An 18,406-nucleotide genomic window follows, 5' to 3' on the forward strand; every position below is an offset into this window, starting at 1 on the left:
TTGGGAAGGTACTGTATGGTAGGCATCGACCAATCTATGGGTATTTTATGAAGCCTGCAGCTACATCATAGCTAAAACATAATTCCAATGGGCACTGCGGTTAGTGAACAATCAGCTACTCACTATCCATAGAGATCTCCTTGTCGAATAAGCTTACTCTTGCATACTTCTGATCGATACCCAGCTTCGAGTCCCATTGACAAACCATGCTCGGGACAGATTTACCTCTTTTGTAAGTCACCAATAACAACCCTAATTGTCGACAGTCTGTAGTCGATAATCCGAATGTATGGTCTTTTCGGCCCCACTACGATAGGCAGTGGATACTCGGGCGGCCTGTCTTCTTGCATTCCGACCTGCCTCGGTACCTAATAGGTTGTCAACTCACCACCAAAAGGTGAAGTTCAGCCGTCCGTGCCATATCATATGTATGCGCCGCCTAGCAGTCCGTTTAGCATTTCTCGCCTCGGATCGGAGTCTCAGATTTCCAAAAAGTTGGCGCCTGCATAAAAACAAATGAAAGAAAAAGTCACATGTTCCACACCTCATGCGGGTACCACATTTACACAACATGATATGTTGGTGGTTCACACCACTTCACCATGTCTATTAGTATCGCTTTCTCTTTATAGATGCCGGGATGTGTGACGATTAAATGCAGCTGCAGTCCGCAGTTAAAGAAGAAAAAAGCTAATAACTCAGCAAACCCCTGTATTGTGCCGGGTGCCTACACGTCTATCTGGCAGTTTAAGAGAAACTTCAAAAAACAATCGGTCAGCGTTACATATTGAAACCCTTCGATGCCAGGTCTCTAGAGAAACCAGGGGACTTCGTATCACAGTAGATTTCCAGCGAGGCTAGTGGCGTATCTGTGCTTGCAGTTCTATACACGATGCAGTTTAAAAATGTTGGAAACCCTCATTCATACTCGTTATTTGCTTTCTTTCTTTTTGGTAACTCGGTTTTGGGCAGACGATCGCGTCCAATTGGCGTTAAGAATCGAATGACCGTTCATGATTCTATGCTAAAAAATAATTGAAAAATACCTATAGTAGAAGCTGATCTTTATAGATAGTCACATACCAACGTTCTGTGGCAATTCATATGGAAGATGGTCCATACTGCTTTCTACACATTATCAACTGTATTTTTGATACCTCCAAGGTACAGCGGTGGGTAATAAGTCATCGGACGACCTAGCCACAATTTTGCCTGCAAACGCGTATTTTGGTGGCGTTCCGTCTGATGACTTATTACCCACCGCTGTACACAAAGTGCCATCACACAGGATGTACATGTGGTGATGCAGTATCATCAGCACAAAACTTAAGAATTTGCGACATCAGAAGCCATACCAAATGGGCGGCCTTTTATAAATCTAGGGAATTCTCGGATGACTATTCAACACATTCGATCCCTCAAGAGATAGAGGATTCTGATATTCCCTAATAATTACAGGCCTGTGAGTGGTTTACGGTTTTTTACGTATCGAGGAGTTACATGTAGTACTCACCAAAAATAGATAATGTATCTCCGAAGGGGAGAGCAGATTCCCCAGAGAGGCAATATAAGCAATTAAAACCCAGACGAGTTTAGTTAGCTTTTCTCAACTTCAGTGCAGCAAATGCATATCTTCGTGTGACGCGCAATGGGTGTGACGTTTTTTCTTTCTGGATAGCAAGCCTTGTACTCCTAGATAATATCATATGAGTTTAACGCTCTGAAGCTATTGTAAAAACATCTAGGTTGAAGATAAAATTAGACGCTTATTAGTCATTACCCGGAGTTACTGTATATAACCTAATGTACTTTATATATATACTAGGAACTAGAACTAGACTGTGCTACGCGCACGGTGAGTTTTTTTTTTTTTTTTTTTTAAGGAAATTAGGGTTTATCATATTAGCTATGCAATTCTCAAATAGTCAACCCTCTCATTAATTAGAGTATTTCTTGGCCCACGTACAATGTCGTTGCGGTACGAGGGTGCTCCAATGGAGGAGACGTCAGTGCATACATAGTACACATATATATTAATGCTTGCCAAGAATATGCACAGGTGGTCAACATGCCAAGATTCTCAAGAAAGCAAATTAACTCGTAATATATTAATAGCTACAGATATATTCCTTTTGTAATACAAGAATCCGTGAAGGATAAAACAGTGTATTACGTGAAGAAATTGTATTGATTGATTTACAAGATTACACGATAAAAAGTGGTTTTAAAACATAATCAGTGCCAAGACTGATTACGTTACTTGACGCATACTTTGGATGACACCTTTCTTTGGCTCTGGAAAATATACAGCATCCCAAGGACTCGCATTAGAAGCAAGCTGTAGGCCACGTTTCTAGCTACTATACGGCCATTAGAACACTGCAGTATTTTCCATTACCCCAATAAAGCATTATCTTGTAAGTTCTCTAAGTTTATATTTGATTAATTAGGGAAGATGAATAAATTAAATTGTGGGAGTGACATTGGAGATTTGTATTATGTCTTAGTAGGTACATGTACATACCCTACTCGGCGTATAATACTACTGGATGGCCTGGCAGTAGTAAGATACATACGCTTTCAATAGGTGTCTACGAGCACTATGATACGTACATGTATCGATAAGCTTTATTTTATGTGCAACAGAATTAAAATAAACAAAATCGCATATGCTTTTGATAGTTGAATAAATATCATTGACCAAGCAACTCACAGGGTCCATAGTTTTGCTCCAATTTTTGTAGTCTATCCCTGCCTGCAGAGGGGACCAATGATAAGAATCCACTTAGAATTAGTCATCACTACCCTTGCATGAATGCCTACTGTTTTCGGAAGACAGATAAATGTATCTACTCGCGTACAGCGCTGATCTGCCATACAAAATACGGATTTGCATTTTCTGGTTCTTTCCCCTACACGCGAGTACATGGCATTAAGTGAGTGAACTAAATGGGGTGTTGACTGGTGTGGATCCGTTCGCTCACTTAATCCCAGAGCCTTGTACGTACTATACCTATCGCTACTAGTGGGCATATTTTGTTCAGTACTGGATTTCTTATCCTTTGAAAATCGTCATAAGCATTACGGTTTCCGGCGCGATCAAATTCCATACCCACTAAGGAATACTTGCGAGAAGAGCGTGGGAATCTGTATCAATTCTACAGCACAGGAATTCCCGTACGATCAGAAACAAACCATGCCAAAAGCACAGTAGACAAACCTGCACGTCGCACAAACCATGCCATGTAAAACCAGGAGGCAAAAAAAGGAAATAGAAAGAAAAAAGAAGCGGAAGTCAAGGGTTAAAAAGGAACTATTTCAATTGAACCAAACGGCAAAGAAAGAAGAAAAAAGACTGAGAGCTTGTGGGACCATATAAGAGGAATGAAGATTTCAACACTAAGGATATTTGGAGGCCGGCTATCACAACCTAATTTCACGACCCATTTGACCTTTTATAGCCATGATCCCATCTCTTACTTTTGCCTGCTCTCCCGCCAAGTATCCCATCTCTTTGTTCAAATTTATTCTTTGGCCTCGGTCTTCCCTTCAGTCGCAGGTGCGGCCGCAGGGGCATCGGGCATTTCCTTATTTGCCTCCGGGGCAGGGTCGGCCTCGGCTTCGGATGAAGTCCAAAGGGTCTTGTAGATGTTAGCATAAATTCATTGTTAAAAGGATTTAGAGGGACTAACCAGGTTGTCTCGTAGCAACTGCATGATCAAGGTAGAATCCTTGTAACTCTCCTCACTCAGGGTATCAAGCTCTACAAATTTATCAGCAAATTGTATCATGCATTTTGGTAGACATAGTAGACATACCAGCGATAGCATCATCAAACGCCTGCTTAGCAAGGTGGCAAGCCTGATCAGGGGAGTTCAGGATCTCGTAGTAGAAAACAGAGAAGTTGAGGGCCAATCCGAGGCGGATGGGGTGAGTGGGGGCAAGGTCAGTCTGCGCGACTTCAGTTGCGTTCTTGTAGGCCTCCAATGATTTGTCGGCAGATTCCTTGCGCTTGTCACCGAGAGCAAACTCGGCGAGGTAACGGTGGTAATCACCCTTCCTAGACTTCCGTTAACTTTCATAGAGCTGACCAGGCCAAATATGTAGTGCTTACATCTTGTGGTAGAAGACCTTAGATTCACCAGACTGGGCAGAGGGAATGAGGTGCTTGTCGAGAACCTCCAAGATATCCTCACAGATCTTGGCCAACTCGGCCTCAATCTTTTGACGATACTCCTTGATCAAAGTAACCTGAGATTCATTGCCCTTGGACTCCTCCTTTTGCTCAATGGAGGTTACAATCCTCCAAGATGCACGTCGGGCACCAATGACGTTCTTGTAAGCTACGGAAAGAAGATTGCGCTCCTCCACGGTGAGCTCCTGATCAGCGGAAGCAACATTCTTCATGTTCTCAACCATTTCTGCGATATTTTCAGCAATCTGAACTGGTAAAGATGTGTAGGATATGTTTGGGGCTGCTGACCCTCATAGCGCTCCGCCTGCTCGGCAAGCTTGGCCAGGTAAACTGAGTCTTCGTAGCCCATTTTTAAAATTCTGTGTTGTGATCTAGTTAGTAGAAGTCCTATAGCAGGTTCCAAAGACATTTACTACGACCCATTTTATAGGCTGCAGAGGGGTAAAGGTATAACCAAATAGATAAAAATCAACAGAAGCAGAAACAGCTCGCTATGACAACAACGGGTATGAATTTGATAGGAAAATTACATCCAATAAAGCCTACAGAAAACATAGATGGGATGGAACGAAAGGAATGGGTAGGTTGAGATAAAGTAAAGTTATGGGTGGTGCTGATAGCAAAGGAGCATCCGCAACCCCGCTCTATGCTGCTTTCCCGATAACAGTAACGAAATAGGAAAACTCGCAGTAGAGGAAGATGTTATCTGCCATTTGCAATAAAGCTTCTTCTAGAGTTCATGGGGCCTGCAAGTGCTCCCAAGAGTTCTGGGCCCCTGATGAAGCTCTTCTATACCAGAAAAGGGGAAATAGATGCAAAGAATAGAGCAAGTTCAATAGAGGAGATGAGTATTTACCTTGAATTCTCGATTAAAGTGTTTGGTGGATTTGAAAGCAATAGAGAGGAAGGTGATAGTGGATGATGAACAGTGATAGCAGTTGAAGGTGCAGATATGGAGGAAGGAGATTGAGGGGGGAGAAGGTAGATGGTCGTCGATGATGTGTTAGGTGGGAGGGAAAGTGGGCTAGTTGCGTTGCGAGAGCGGCAGAGGGAAAGGAGACAACAACCAAGGTATGCCGATCCCTACCAATTTGGGACCTGTAAATTGCTGCAAATTATGTCCGATTTGCGTCTTGTCAAAACTCCAGACATGGCGACAACGACTCCTAGTTAGGGCAAGTCTGTAGACATATGTCTACGGTACTGTAGATACATGTACCTATGCACATTTGACCGCATGGTCTGGTTGTTGTCTGAGTGTAAAGACTTGAGGTTCTTCAAAGCTACATGTACTGATTCCCCTTGGGCAGCAAAGGAAGAAAAAACAAGAAACCAAAGGAAGACCCTGTACACACCGGAATGCATTCCTTGCACCTAGCTAGGAAAGCTGCTTCCTCTTTCCACCAATGATTTGAGATGGATTGTGGACCATTTCGTAAAAATACACCCCTTCACCTGTAAACTCGTTATGAGCCCGGTATCAATGAGGCTCGTGGCCATGACGTTTTGTTACAGGTGCAACCGTGGGTTAAAGAAAACAAGGAACGGGAGCCTCAGGCCCAGAGGAAACTCAACTCATGAGAGGTAAAAAAATAAAAAATAAAAATAAACAAAGATAGAGTTGGGAGCACCAAACATGGTGATAATCTGATCCCATCTATGTCCTAGGCAGTCTGCAAGCAAATCTATACAATTCGGGGAGAAGTGGGGTGGGGCTCACCAGCGCATGGCCTGATCGCTCGGTCGCACGCACCACGACCCCGACGACCTCCCGAGATTTAAAGAAGACATCCATCCACATATATCCATTTTCTTTAATCAATCATTTATCGCCAACGATAGAAACAATGCTTCGTACAACCATCGCTCGCTCTCTTCGCATTAATCGCGTATCAGCCATCACTATGTCTGCCCGACCTTACTCCTCTGAGGGGTCTACTGGAAGCGGCTTTTCGCGTCCAGCCGGTGAGGCTGCTGGGTGAGTGGACTCTTTTCTCAATGGTGATATTCAGATCATGAAGGGGATCAATCAGTGGCGGACCAAGTATAGAGAGCATTAACTTACATATAGTCGCTTTCAGTGATGCTTTCACCAAACGTGAGAAGGCTGCAGAGGATTTCTACGTTCGTCAGCAGGAGAAAGTAAAACTCGTATGTATCTCAGCTACTTCTTCATTCAACTTGCATTGCTGATCTCTCATATAGCTCCAACTCAAAGAAAAGTTGAAGCAGCAGCGTAAGCATCTCGATGAACTGGATGCTCATATGTAAACTTCTCTAACTCTCAGTTCCATGGGCAAGTTCACTAACGCTTGTTTTATAGTGATGAGCTCACCAGAGAGCAAGGGGGAGAAAAGAACTAAATTGTCGAAGTCCTCGATTCGTTCTATCAGAATGGGAACTGCAATGGATGCGTGCACGCCTAGGCAGTACCGGGCACTTCCATCATTGTAAAAAGTGGACGATATGTCTTCATCCAGTGACATGTCTAGATAAAGAATATATTTACGTCCAGTTGTATGACCAAGGTATCATTGGTATGACTCTCTTCTGAATGGTCTATATAGTAGAATCTTATACCAAGAGATGAGAGCCCACTTGTCTTGATAATTCCAACACATAGTGTTAAATCATTATCATCCAAGCCCTTTGAGCTTAAATCATTCGTTTTCTACATCAGGTTTCTTGCGGTGCCGTTTGGGGTTTAGTCTGATCGGGGTGCATACAGTTCGCCTACGGACCCTTCTATAAATCCAGTAGATCCTAGATATTCTCCCTCAAAGTTACAGCGAAAGCTTGCTATAACGGTATTTTCTATAAGGGTAAAATCTCTATAACGGTAGCACTTCTCGGTCCTTTTTGCCTGGCTTTCAGCACCAGCACCTCCTATATAAGGGTAATCTCTCTATAACGGTACCAAATTCCGGTCCCGAGCGTACCGTTATAGCAAGCTTTCGCTGTATGAGTTAGCCAGTCTGTACTGGCATATTCTGAAACGATATATAGGAGGTGGATGCACTAAGATACCCTATTTGGGTTGACGTTTTACGAATATTCGAAGCAGGCCAAGGTGATTTAAGAACAAAATTCAAGACTTGGTATGTATACTGAATGACAAGATTTAAAGGAAACCTAAATTCATCACAAGTTTCCCAGACATTTTATCCTCCTCGAATGTAGGTGTTGTGGGCAGGAAAAAAAAAGGGCACATTTAGTGTCACAAATAGATACGACCCAATGCTAATATCATGGTCGATGTAAAGCAGAGATATGCAATATATGTCTCCACCCTATGGGAAGAGTATAGAAAATAATCAAACCAAAACAGTAAATGCAGAGGTATATTGGAGAACATGAAATATTTCAAGCGTCAGGACAAAATAGAGCAAAACAAAAACAACCAAATATCCAGTAAAAGAACACAAAAACCCTGTACTAATCGCAAAAAATATTGAAAAACAGTGGGAAAAAAACAAAGTGGAACTAAACAAATTCAACAGACCCTACCAACCGAAAACCACACCATAAAACCGCACAACAATGACAAAAAAAACAGATAAGACGCAGACCACATGCAAGGATATCATCATCCCCCATTTAAGTCATGCACGTCACCGACCCAATGAGTAGATAAACAAAAGGGAAAATAAACCGTCCAGAACACTTTGCCGCCGAAATTTTTGCCCCACCCCACTTGCCACAGTCACCTTCGCAGGATCTTCCGGAAGGAGGCGATGTAAGAAAAAAGAACGCTTTTGAAATGCCGATGAAAACCCCTCGTCCGACGGTGTCCCGCAGCGACGGGCCAAGTAAGGGTCCTCGTCGTAAATAAACGCAAAATGGACTCGCCACCCAATAGGTCTTTCTCCTGCATGTAACTATATAGATCCCGTACAAATCAACGATATCCTAACCATTTCCAAATCCACATCTGACTTTCTGTTCTCCTCTCAGCTGCTGTGCGATCGATACAGTGCCTACAGGGAGCGACCTATTATTTTAGCCTGCGATCAGAGACTTAGGGTTTCCATCACAAGAAAACCATTACGTCTTGGCTCACCCGCTCATGTTCGATCGCATCATCGTCTGTTAGCTCAATTATCTGCTGCGGGTTGGCTGGCGCTGGGGTCGAGACTGCTACTGTCACCGCCCGGGGCTCCAGTGGCGGCCGACTCCTGGTCATGTTTGCTCCGTTTATGACTCTGTTCACCCGCTCGCTGTCGTCCGGTATCGACGATAGTAGTCCGCTGCCTCTTTCCAGAAGTGGACCTCCAAGAGTCGCGCACTGTTCCGATGTTAGTAAGTCTGCTCGGAGTTCCGTCCCTAATTCCCTCTGGATGGTAACGTCCATTTCGAGTTATTACCTTGAGGATGACTTGTATTAGTGTATTCTGCTTCAGGGGCTTGGACAAATATTCGTCCATCTGAGCCTGAATACACTTTTCTCGATCACCCAACATGGCATGAGCCGTCAAGGCAACGATGGGTGTCCTTGACAACCCGGCCTCTTTCTCATACTCGCGAATCTTCGCAGTTGCTTCAAAGCCACCCTAGAGACAAACGTGTCAGAACACCTAAAGACTATAGTTTGAAAGGAGGCTTATTTACCATAACAGGCATTTGTACATCCATCAATATTACATCGTATCGCTTGTTTTTGACAGCTTCGAGAGCCTGCAAACCGTTCTCAACAACCTCTACAGTATGGTGATACTTCTCCAAGATCTTCACAGCTAACTTCTGATTGACAATGTTGTCCTCCGCCAATAGCAAGTTGAAGGATTTTGAATTCTCAGAAACCGAAGGCGCAGCTCTTCCTTCCAAAGCAGGGATCATGCCATTCCCCAGATCGATTGGGAGGCATGGGGTGGTCATGTAAGAAGTAATACCCAAGTCGAGTGTAGACTTGAGTGAGACCTGGATTATCGGGCAGAGGAGTACAAGTGGAATGTATTTAAAGTCGTCCAATGTCCGTAACTTCAAGGCAGTCTCCATAGAGTCAACAAGTATGACATCGTACATCACACCCTTCCTTCCGTTATTCATATCCGGCAACGGTGCGTCCTCTGCGGAATGCACGACAATCGGTACCAAATCGAGCATTCTCAACATCTCGGGAATAGCGGCATTTTCACGGTTCTTATCGATGAAGAGAACGTGATGACCCTTGTAGGGTTTGAGTTGGGGCATAATTCCACCAAGATCTGTTGATGCAAGGCGAACAATGCATGTAAAGTAGAAAGTACTACCCTGACCATACTGACTCTTGACCCAAACATCACCACCCATAAGATTTACCAAACGTTTCGAAATTGATAAGCCAAGACCTGTACCACCAAACTTCCTAGTTGTAGAGCCGTCGGCTTGACAGAAAGTGTCAAAGATCAGATCGAGTTTATCTGACTGGATTCCGATCCCGGTGTCGGAAACTGAAAACTCGAAGCAGTACTCGTTCTCGGCACAACGTGATTGGTCGGTTTGACGGATAGTCAATTTGACTTCCCCGCTCTCAGTGAATTTGATGGCGTTTCCGACAAGGTTAAGAATAACCTGTCTTAAACGGAAGGAATCTCCAACCACGTGATCGGGAACAACATTGTCAACACAGTAGACGAGATCCAAAAATCGTTCATTGGCCTTGACGGCCAGTGTTTTCAAGGCATTGAAGACGGTTCCACGGAGCGAGAATGGAATTTCTTCCATAACCATACGGTTTGCCTCGACTGCATTACAATGTTTCGTCAGTTACTGGAGAAAATAGCGCAATGGGGGGGGGGGGGGGTCTGTAGAATAGTGGCATAGTAAAGGGCTAAACGGGAGAATATACTCTTCGAAATATCCAATATGTCGTCAATAATGGTCAGTAAACTATTGGCTAAGTTATGCACAATGTTTAACATCTCGCGTTGGTACTGGGTTAAATCGGTGTCGAGGGTTAATTGAGTCTAACAAAAGTGTCAGTCCTATCTCAAGAATCCAAGAAGTAGAATTGTCTCATACCATTCCAATAATACCGTTCATTGGCGTTCTAATCTCGTGAGACATGTTCGCTAAGAATTCAGACTTAGTTCTGTTCGCCAACTCTGCAGTCTCACGAGCCGCTGTGTTCTTCTGAATACTGTCACGCAAATTGAAGACCATCTGATTAATCTTAGTCTTGAGGGCATCCATCTCGCCGGAAGCTTCAACGGTAATGAATCGATTGAAGTCACCATCAGCTGCCGCTGCAGTGATGGACCCGAAGGCTCGGACCTGGGTCGTAAGATTTTGTGCCATGGTGTTCACATTGCTGGTAATTTCCTTCCAGAGTCCATCGACATCATTCACCTCAGCCTGAACACCTAACTTTCCGTCTATCCCCACATCTCTTGCCACACGCTTGACTTCTCTCGAAAATACCTCAAGTCGGTCAACCATTTTGTTAATAGTCGATTTTAGTGCAAGGACTTCTCCCTGCGCGTGCACAGTAATCTTGCGACTCAAATCACCCTCGGCGACAGCAGTTGTGACATCTGCAATACTTCGCACCTGTGTAGTAAGATTATTGGCCATGATATTAACGTTGTCGGTAAGATCCTTCCAGACACCCTCGACGTCTTGTACCTGTGTTTTTTGTCAGAATGTTCTGTCTTCGTTCCAAAAAATTTAAACATACTCTTGCTTGACCTCCCAAAATTCCGTCCGTACCGACTTCTCTAGCGACCTTCGTAACCTCCGTGGCAAAATTCTGCAACCGTTCCACCATCTTGTTGATCGTCTCCTTCAATTGTAAAATTTCTCCCTGGGCGTGCACATCAATCTTCCTCGCCAAATTACCCTCCGCCACAGCAGTTGTAACCGAAGCGATACTGCGCACTTGGGTTGTGAGATTGCGAGCCATACTGTTAACGTTCTCAGTGAGGGATTTCCAAGTGCCCTCCACATCCTCTACTCTAGCCTGTCCACCAAGCTTCCCTTCCGTTCCGACTTCGCGGGCTACTTTTGTAACCTCAGTGGCAAAGTTTTGGAGACGGTCGACCATCTTGTTAATAGTTTCCTTGAGTTGTAATATTTCTCCCTTACAAATGGCGCTGACTTTCTTGGTAAGATCTCCTTCTGCGACAGCTGTAGTGACAGCCGCAATATTCCGCACTTGATCTGTGAGATTTGCAGCCATAGCATTCACATTATCGGTAAGCTCTCGCCATGTTCCCTTCACCTATAATTTGCAAACTATTGTAAGCACCCTGGAAGTACCGCAGGAAGAGCAACAATACCTCACGTATCTCAGCCTGACCGCCAAGGATGCCATCGATTCCGACTTCGCGAGAAACTCGAGTAACCTCAAAGGCAAATGTTCGGAGTTGATCGACCATAGAGTTAATAGTCTGTTGCAGTTCCAGGATCTCTCCTTGGGCATGAACGTGGATTTTTCGAGAAAGATCTCCGTTAGCAACAGCTGTGGTAACATCTGCGATCTCTCGAACCTGATTTGTGAGATTCGAAGCCATAACGTTCACTATATAATATCACAAAACATCAGTATTTTAAAAACTCAAAGGTTTGGCAGACTGTTATCACTCTAGTCAATTAGACCAGGAAAAAAGCAAGGATCCCAAGCTACCGTTATTTGTCAACTCCATCCATGTTCCCTCTACGCCCGCAATTCTAGCCTGTCCTCCAAGGCGACCCTCGGTTCCTACCTCTCGAGCCACTCGAGATACCTCACTTGCAAATGTCTGCAATTGATCTGTCATGGTATTGATGGTATTCTTGAAAGTAGTAATTTCAGGGTCCATCTCTACAGCGTGGACAGTAACCTTCTTGTTTAGGTCTCCCTTTGCAACTATTGCGCACGGACTTCAAATTAGTACTAAGTTACCCCACCCAGCACTTTGATACTTGCTCGTTGGCCACATACCAGCAGTTACAATCTCTCCGATTTCTCGGAGAGCCTTTGAAAAAGCCTCATTCGCTTGTTGTGATTTCTTTAGCTCCCGTTGAAGTCTCTCTACTTTTGTTGCCTCGTCTATGGGAATATGTGGAGTTTGTTTCGCTTTTTCTGCCTCCTCCATCAAATTCTTCATTATTTTCCTATTCTCCTGGATCTCTTGCTCTTGAGATTTGACATGTTTGTGCAGAAACTCGAGCTGGTGAGATTGTTCGCTGGAATCGCTGGTCGGGCTACTGCCATTCCCTTCTTCGTCCCGTACAAGACCGCCTTGGATAGGTATTGGTGAGGGGTGACGACCAACAAGCGAGAAGGGGGAAAATAGCGCACCATTTTCGTTGGGAGTATCAGGAAAGTGCTGGCTAACTGCATTGGCCTTTGACTCTAAATGCTGTATCCGCTGTACCAGCGATATAAGCTCCCTCTCCAGCGACCTTTTATCAAAGGTATCATGCCCGGGAAGAGTGAGCCTTTGTTCCTCACTGAACTTGCTGTAATCACCCTTCGCGACAGCCCTAAGGACAGCCGTAGTGGCCTGGTAGACGGCGTCGTTCTGCATATTTCGTCGTCTGTTTCACCACCGAGAGGATCGGGGTGTTGGAGAAAAGTTTAGGGAAACCTTTGAAGGTTGAAATCACGGCCGAAATATTTGGAGGGGGGGAATGGAAGGGTGTGAGATTTTTTCTTGGGGGGGGGTGGAAGTCTGGGTGAGTTGATAACAGGTACGAAAACCCGAACCTCACTTAGTTGATTTCTAATTTCGGGTGGGAAGATACGAAGGAGGAGAGAGAAGAAAGAGAGGGGACGGGGGTTCGGGGGATAAGGGTGGTGGAAGCTCGCCCTGGCGTTGTTGACCCTTCTTTGGTTAGCCGTTGCCGCTTAGAAGGGTGATAGCGATAATAGGGCGGCGGTGAGGTTGGAAGAGAGGGTAATTGCGGGACGAAAGGGTTAAAAAGAAGTTAATGAACTGATAGTGATTTGAAAGGGAGGGGAGGGGAGCTCTCCGGGGGAAAAGGGAACGCGAACGATGTAGGTAGGCGAGTAAGTAAAAAAAAAAAGAAAGGAAAAGGAAAAAAGAAAAAAAAGAGAGAAAGAGAAGAAGGCTCCAAGGCTAGTTCCAGAGGGAAGAAAGGCGGGCAACAGGAGTTACAGGACAGAGCAGCGGGTGGCCGGCAAGTTGCAGCAAAATAGTGGGCCAGCAGATGCTGCAAAGACAGAGGCAAACGAGGGGACAAAAGGACACTGGCAGGGGTCAGGGAAAGGGCTGTGGAATTTGGGGAAACGAGCGAGTAAGAGGGCGTATGGGCTGTGAGTGTGCTTGTAAGTGTGCGTGTGAGGTCTCAGAGTGACGACCGCGGTGCAAGGATTTCTTCGACCTGCTGCTGTTGGGACCTCTGGACCGTGTAAAGTGAGCATGAATGGAGGGACTGAAAAAACAGCTGGGCGGCGTTCATTGTGCAGCATGGCAGACAGGCAATCCCAGCCAACAATCCACCCGGCAGACGGGTGTCACTAGTATCGAGGCGTAAACAGTTCCTCAGTACGATATTGGAATTTGGAAAACAGCAAGGAGTTTCCAGAGAGTGAGAATACTCCACCTACATGTATCTACGTACTGGCATCATTACCTGTTCTGATACTCCGAGTCTACTTAGAACCCTACATGTAGCCATGGGAATTCGTTTCTTTCACACCGATATGCAGTGGTGCTTGCTTTCTCGCACCCTCCCTCCCCCCGGTGGTTGAAATACACTTTATCCTAATCTTTATCACGCTCTGACGACACTCGACTCATCAAAGCCCTCTCGGCTTCCTCCCTTTCAACAAATTTGTAACCCCCCATTCTTTCCCCCGCCCGCCCCGCATGTCTTACATTCGCCTCCTCTTCATTCTCTCCTCCCTCTCCCTTCGTCATCAAGGGTGCCTGAATTTGTTCACAGCCTGGACCTGCCTACTCGCATATACTGTACGGTAGAAGTACAGTACTTACTATTGCTTGATCATTCCATCCAATTTAACTATGTTTCTCCCAATGCCAAATACAACTTTTATCAATTTTAACGTTAGTTGTCGCCGTTCTGGTTCAACAATCTATCTAACCCGAGCCAGGGTTTAAACCCGCCTCCCATAACTAGTTCCCGTTTAAACCCTTGAAAATTGGATCTCGGTAGACCTGAAGGTTCTTATGGCTGGCGAAACAATTGATTACTTTCTTAGAGAAGTATGTCCAACAGTGGCCCAACAATTAAGGTGGCCACGGAACGGAACGCTGCCGTTGAGAGGGGAACAAAACTATGAATCTCTGGTTCTCATCTCCACAGTTATTCATACCTTTGCTGCCAAACCCACGCCGCTAGAACCCCCCGTGCCCATATCACTGCATACGCGCATGAAAAAGTACTCTACACCTGAGAGTGAATCGTGACCTTTTTGTTCGGCCCCCTTCCGGTTTAGGGCATTAGAGTACTCACAAGTCACAGGATCCTACTGCAGCAGCCATGCATGAAAACATCGTCATTTGTGCGACCGACCTGTCTACCCCTCTACCTTACGTAAGAACTCTGAATACCCGAGCCTCATGGAATCCAGGACCAGGCGTGTGGAAGTAAAACACGTCTTTCGAGTCTTGAGACCGCAGTTTTCAACTGTTCCTCCGGACTTCTGAAGCATCTTGAGCCCTCACCGGATCAGCTGCGATGACTTCCCCATTACTATCTTGGCAATCCTTATTATTCCTTTTATTTGGTCTTGAAACTGGTGATCCTGATTGTGATCTTCGATTTCCAACATGTGCTGTCCAGTCTGTTTTCAAACTTCGCTAGGTGTGGGTGTAGATGGTAGAATATGTGTGTTTCTAAGAAAAACAAATTATTATTCGAAGACCAAAGGAGCACATATAAAATGACTGGCAACTGACGTAGGGATGTTCGAGCTGAATGATCCCCTTTCCCCGTAACTACTCTCCCTTCCTCTCATGACAGCCTCACTAAGTTCTTCGACTCATTGCTGCAAATTGAGCTCTTCGAGAAACAACTCTTGCAAACAAATGGCCCCCTCCGAAGTCAAGTAGATTCGTCGATCTCCGCATAGGTGACTATTTGCAAAGCCCATATGGAAAACCAATGGCAGGCACCACTATTCCCTCTCTTTGTGGTGGCTGCCTATCTGGCGCGCTGATCGCCTTTATAGCTGCCATCTAACCCATGCGGTGAGGCGGACGGCAGTTATCTCACCATAGTATCGGTTCTTCAAATCTTTCTTTTTTGTCACAATTAGCGGCGGCCAGCGGTGTGGGGAACTTCATGCCACTCCATATATCTACGTGTACCGCCGCAACCTTCCTTCTCCCAAATTACCTCCTCGATCGCCGCCGCTACGTTGTTTGCTAGTTGACCTGGCGTTGGTTTTCCCCCAGCCCCATGAAAATCTGTTTTCACCGGTCGAGTACCGTGATCATTCATGAGCAGACATTTGGGGGTTTCTAAAGCGGAAAAGCTCTATGATTACCCAAACCGAAAACTCGAAATTTGGGAGCCAGCGCGACCGGGTTTCACATGTCTCAGCCCCCGACAACATATCTCGGCATGGATAGGTATTAGTGCGAGCCCTAGCCCTACGTATCAACTTGAGCTCTACATCCTCTACTATGATCCTAGGACGACAGGGCGATATTTAACAAACTACCTCTTAAGGGGGTGATTTTCTATTCGTGGCGGCTGGAGTGTCGTTGCCCAATCTGGTGTTCTAGTGCCCGTTGGTATCCCGGGTTCTGCAAATCTTGCCGTTGGGGCCGGAATGGTGGAGCTGGAATATGGCGTGCATGGCGGCTCACAAGTAGTAGTTCTGTTAATACATGTAGTAGCTCTGTTAATATCTATTTGGGGTATAAGGTAATATCAAGGCTGGATTAAAGAAGTGCATAACCATGTTGTCTATTTACCCCATAAGTTACAAAATCTCTAATGTGGATACATGTACTGTACCCATGACAGTGGTATATACTCGTATACCAGGGTAAGAACCAAAAAATGCAAGTGACGGAAACAGTAATGATTTGTATGAGAGATCACCGCCACCCCATACAAATAATCCTTGCCCTGAGCAACTGCATTTTCTGGTTCTTTTCGTGGTAAACGGGTACAGACATCCGTTTGCCATGCATACATGTAGACTAATAGAGTAGTGGTATGTCTGTTTATTAGTGTTTTTATCATTTCAAAGGTACATAGTACATATGTAGAGTATATACATATATATAATTACAAGTGCCTGTTCCATGTTTGGCCTCGGTAATTTCAAGAAACTGTACCATAGCGAGATTGGTACGTTGAAGTCTCTATCATTAACTTTCTTGTGTGGTCCATGACTATGTACTCTCGGAGGGTCAGGCTACGACAGTCTGTTAATTCAAACAACTACATGTAGGTGTATACGTGTAAATATTGTAAGAACCCGCATGACCACTACTACTATGGCTCGAGAAGCTATGGTGGGTCGTAGGTGTGTAGACTTCGGCGTTTGCAGCCAATCAATCTATAGGAATTGGGAGATCTACTCCATAATGGTGCTCTAGCGCCTAGCCCAACGGTGGAATTTTCTCTAATTCCCATACAAAAAAAGTTCCTCTGAAGTTGACACCCACCCCTATGCCTTCTCGCGCCATACATGCAGGCACAGTATTTTACCGCTGTGACGCCAACTCCATGAGCCTTAGTGGCCCTACCGGACCCTCTAGCTAGTGCTTGTCATGAGCCCTATCAGTCACCAGTAAACTCAGCCTTAACCACAGGGCTTTCATGACTTTTATGCTCAGAAGATCTTTTCAAGGCTGCCCGTCCGTGACTTGGTAAATAAGAAAAGGAAGGGGCATGATTAGTCGACCTAGACAATACGAGCTTTTTTGGTTCTCGGCCGAAGTAGGAATTTAACGAACTACATCGACTGCAGCTGAGCATACGTAGAGTATATGTAAAGTACTTATGTAGAGTACTTATGTACACTCACTCACGGGGTGAAGGTGGATCCTGTCTGATGGCGGTCAGGGATTTGAGGCCAATAAAAGAGTTAGGTTTTAGACGCCAAGGGCAAATTACTGCAAACAGAACCATCAGACAAGATCCGCCGTCAGTAGGTGAGCGACTGTACCTATTGTATGTATATCTGTCACTTGACCAACACAAAGATCGCGGAGGCCCTAAACTGCCCCGTGCGCTCAAAGTTCATGGCTCGTAGGTTCATGACGTTTCCGAACACGACTGCTATTGCATGCCATACAAAAAAGCGCCAAATCCACCTTTTTGTATGTCATGCAATATTGGTCGTGTTCGGAAACGTCATGAACCTACGAGTACATGTAGGGCTCACCAATGCCGACTAGCGCTATAGCAGGAAGAAAAAGTAAAGTTTCTCAAACTTAGCCAATCACAAGCTTTTGAAATAAACATTGCATACTCAGTGCCAGTATATCTATATATGCACTACAAGAAGTTTCCGGCCTTCGGCCGGTACTACTCGCAATTTCATAGCGTTTCCGGACGCAACTGCTATTGCATACACAGAAAAAAATCGCCAAGGCTATCTTTTGTATGGCATGCAATAGTGGTCGCGTCCGGAAACGTCAAAAAACTACGAGTACATCTATAGCTATATCAATCAATCCAATATACAGGCAAGCCGCTTTGCGGCTTATTTTCTCTATTTGCCTGGCAGGCAAAGTCTATCACTATATGTGCTTGATCTGGTCGATATGTGCCTTTTCTGATATCCGCCATATATCAGTGGGACAATTTCTCCAGTTCAAGCTGCAAGTATCCCTTTAACAGCCACTAAGCCGCTAGAATCGAGCTACTGATCGATTCCCAGAACCAGCCGAAAACTATTATATTAACAGTCTAACACTCAGAACAATACCCTATGTTCATATCCAACACAACATGTTTCAAGTGAAACAAAACCTCTCTCAATGAGCCAATCAAAAGCACATGCATATGCAGGCTATAATTATATACTTATTATACATACTTGTTCGATGTAATCGCTTAACTGTGGCCATAGATTTTCATACCTCCCGAAACTGGGACAATTCCAATATTAATAATTCAGTATATACATATATATAATGAGTAACTACTAGCCTAGGACGCATACGCAGCCCAAAGCAGTACTGGAGTCTAGCTACAAGGCAAAGGCAATCGAGGAGATCACATGTACGTTTAACTTACTGGCCAATCTCAAGCAGTTCAATATATATTTGCGCAGTCATCCTGTTATTTAATTAGTAC

General features: G+C 44.8%; 3 protein-coding genes across 3 annotated transcripts; 1 reads left to right on the forward strand and 2 right to left on the reverse strand.

Annotated features, from left to right (window-relative positions):
• Nucleotides 1-3,524: 3,524 nt before the first annotated feature.
• LAJ45_05738 (uncharacterized protein) lies at nucleotides 3,525-5,347 on the reverse strand (the record flags this gene model as incomplete). Its single annotated transcript, XM_046115307.1, has 7 exons — nucleotides 3,525-3,641; nucleotides 3,693-3,763; nucleotides 3,819-4,060; nucleotides 4,115-4,421; nucleotides 4,484-4,554; nucleotides 5,052-5,219; nucleotides 5,283-5,347. 7 exons carry the CDS (start codon nucleotides 5,345-5,347, stop codon nucleotides 3,525-3,527), a joined length of 1,041 nt encoding a protein of 346 aa, XP_045971356.1.
• A 752-nt stretch (nucleotides 5,348-6,099) lies between these two features.
• On the forward strand, nucleotides 6,100-6,558 carry LAJ45_05739 (uncharacterized protein; the record flags this gene model as incomplete). Its single annotated transcript, XM_046115308.1, has 4 exons — nucleotides 6,100-6,173; nucleotides 6,277-6,346; nucleotides 6,401-6,462; nucleotides 6,519-6,558. The coding sequence occupies 4 exons, from the start codon at nucleotides 6,100-6,102 to the stop codon at nucleotides 6,556-6,558; spliced, it is 246 nt and encodes an 81-aa protein (XP_045971357.1).
• Nucleotides 6,559-8,093: 1,535 nt separating this feature from the next.
• LAJ45_05740 (uncharacterized protein) lies at nucleotides 8,094-12,684 on the reverse strand (the record flags this gene model as incomplete). Its single annotated transcript, XM_046115309.1, has 11 exons — nucleotides 8,094-8,186; nucleotides 8,256-8,480; nucleotides 8,560-8,745; nucleotides 8,804-9,918; nucleotides 10,023-10,140; nucleotides 10,196-10,798; nucleotides 10,851-11,393; nucleotides 11,452-11,693; nucleotides 11,799-12,020; nucleotides 12,096-12,395; nucleotides 12,456-12,684. The coding sequence occupies 11 exons, from the start codon at nucleotides 12,682-12,684 to the stop codon at nucleotides 8,094-8,096; spliced, it is 3,876 nt and encodes a 1,291-aa protein (XP_045971358.1).
• Nucleotides 12,685-18,406: the final 5,722 nt, after the last annotated feature.

This window comes from Morchella importuna, assembly GCF_003444635.1.
Source record: "Morchella importuna strain M04M26 chromosome Unknown Morimp01GS016, whole genome shotgun sequence".
In the NCBI taxonomy this organism is placed as follows: Eukaryota; Fungi; Ascomycota; class Pezizomycetes; order Pezizales; family Morchellaceae; genus Morchella; species Morchella importuna.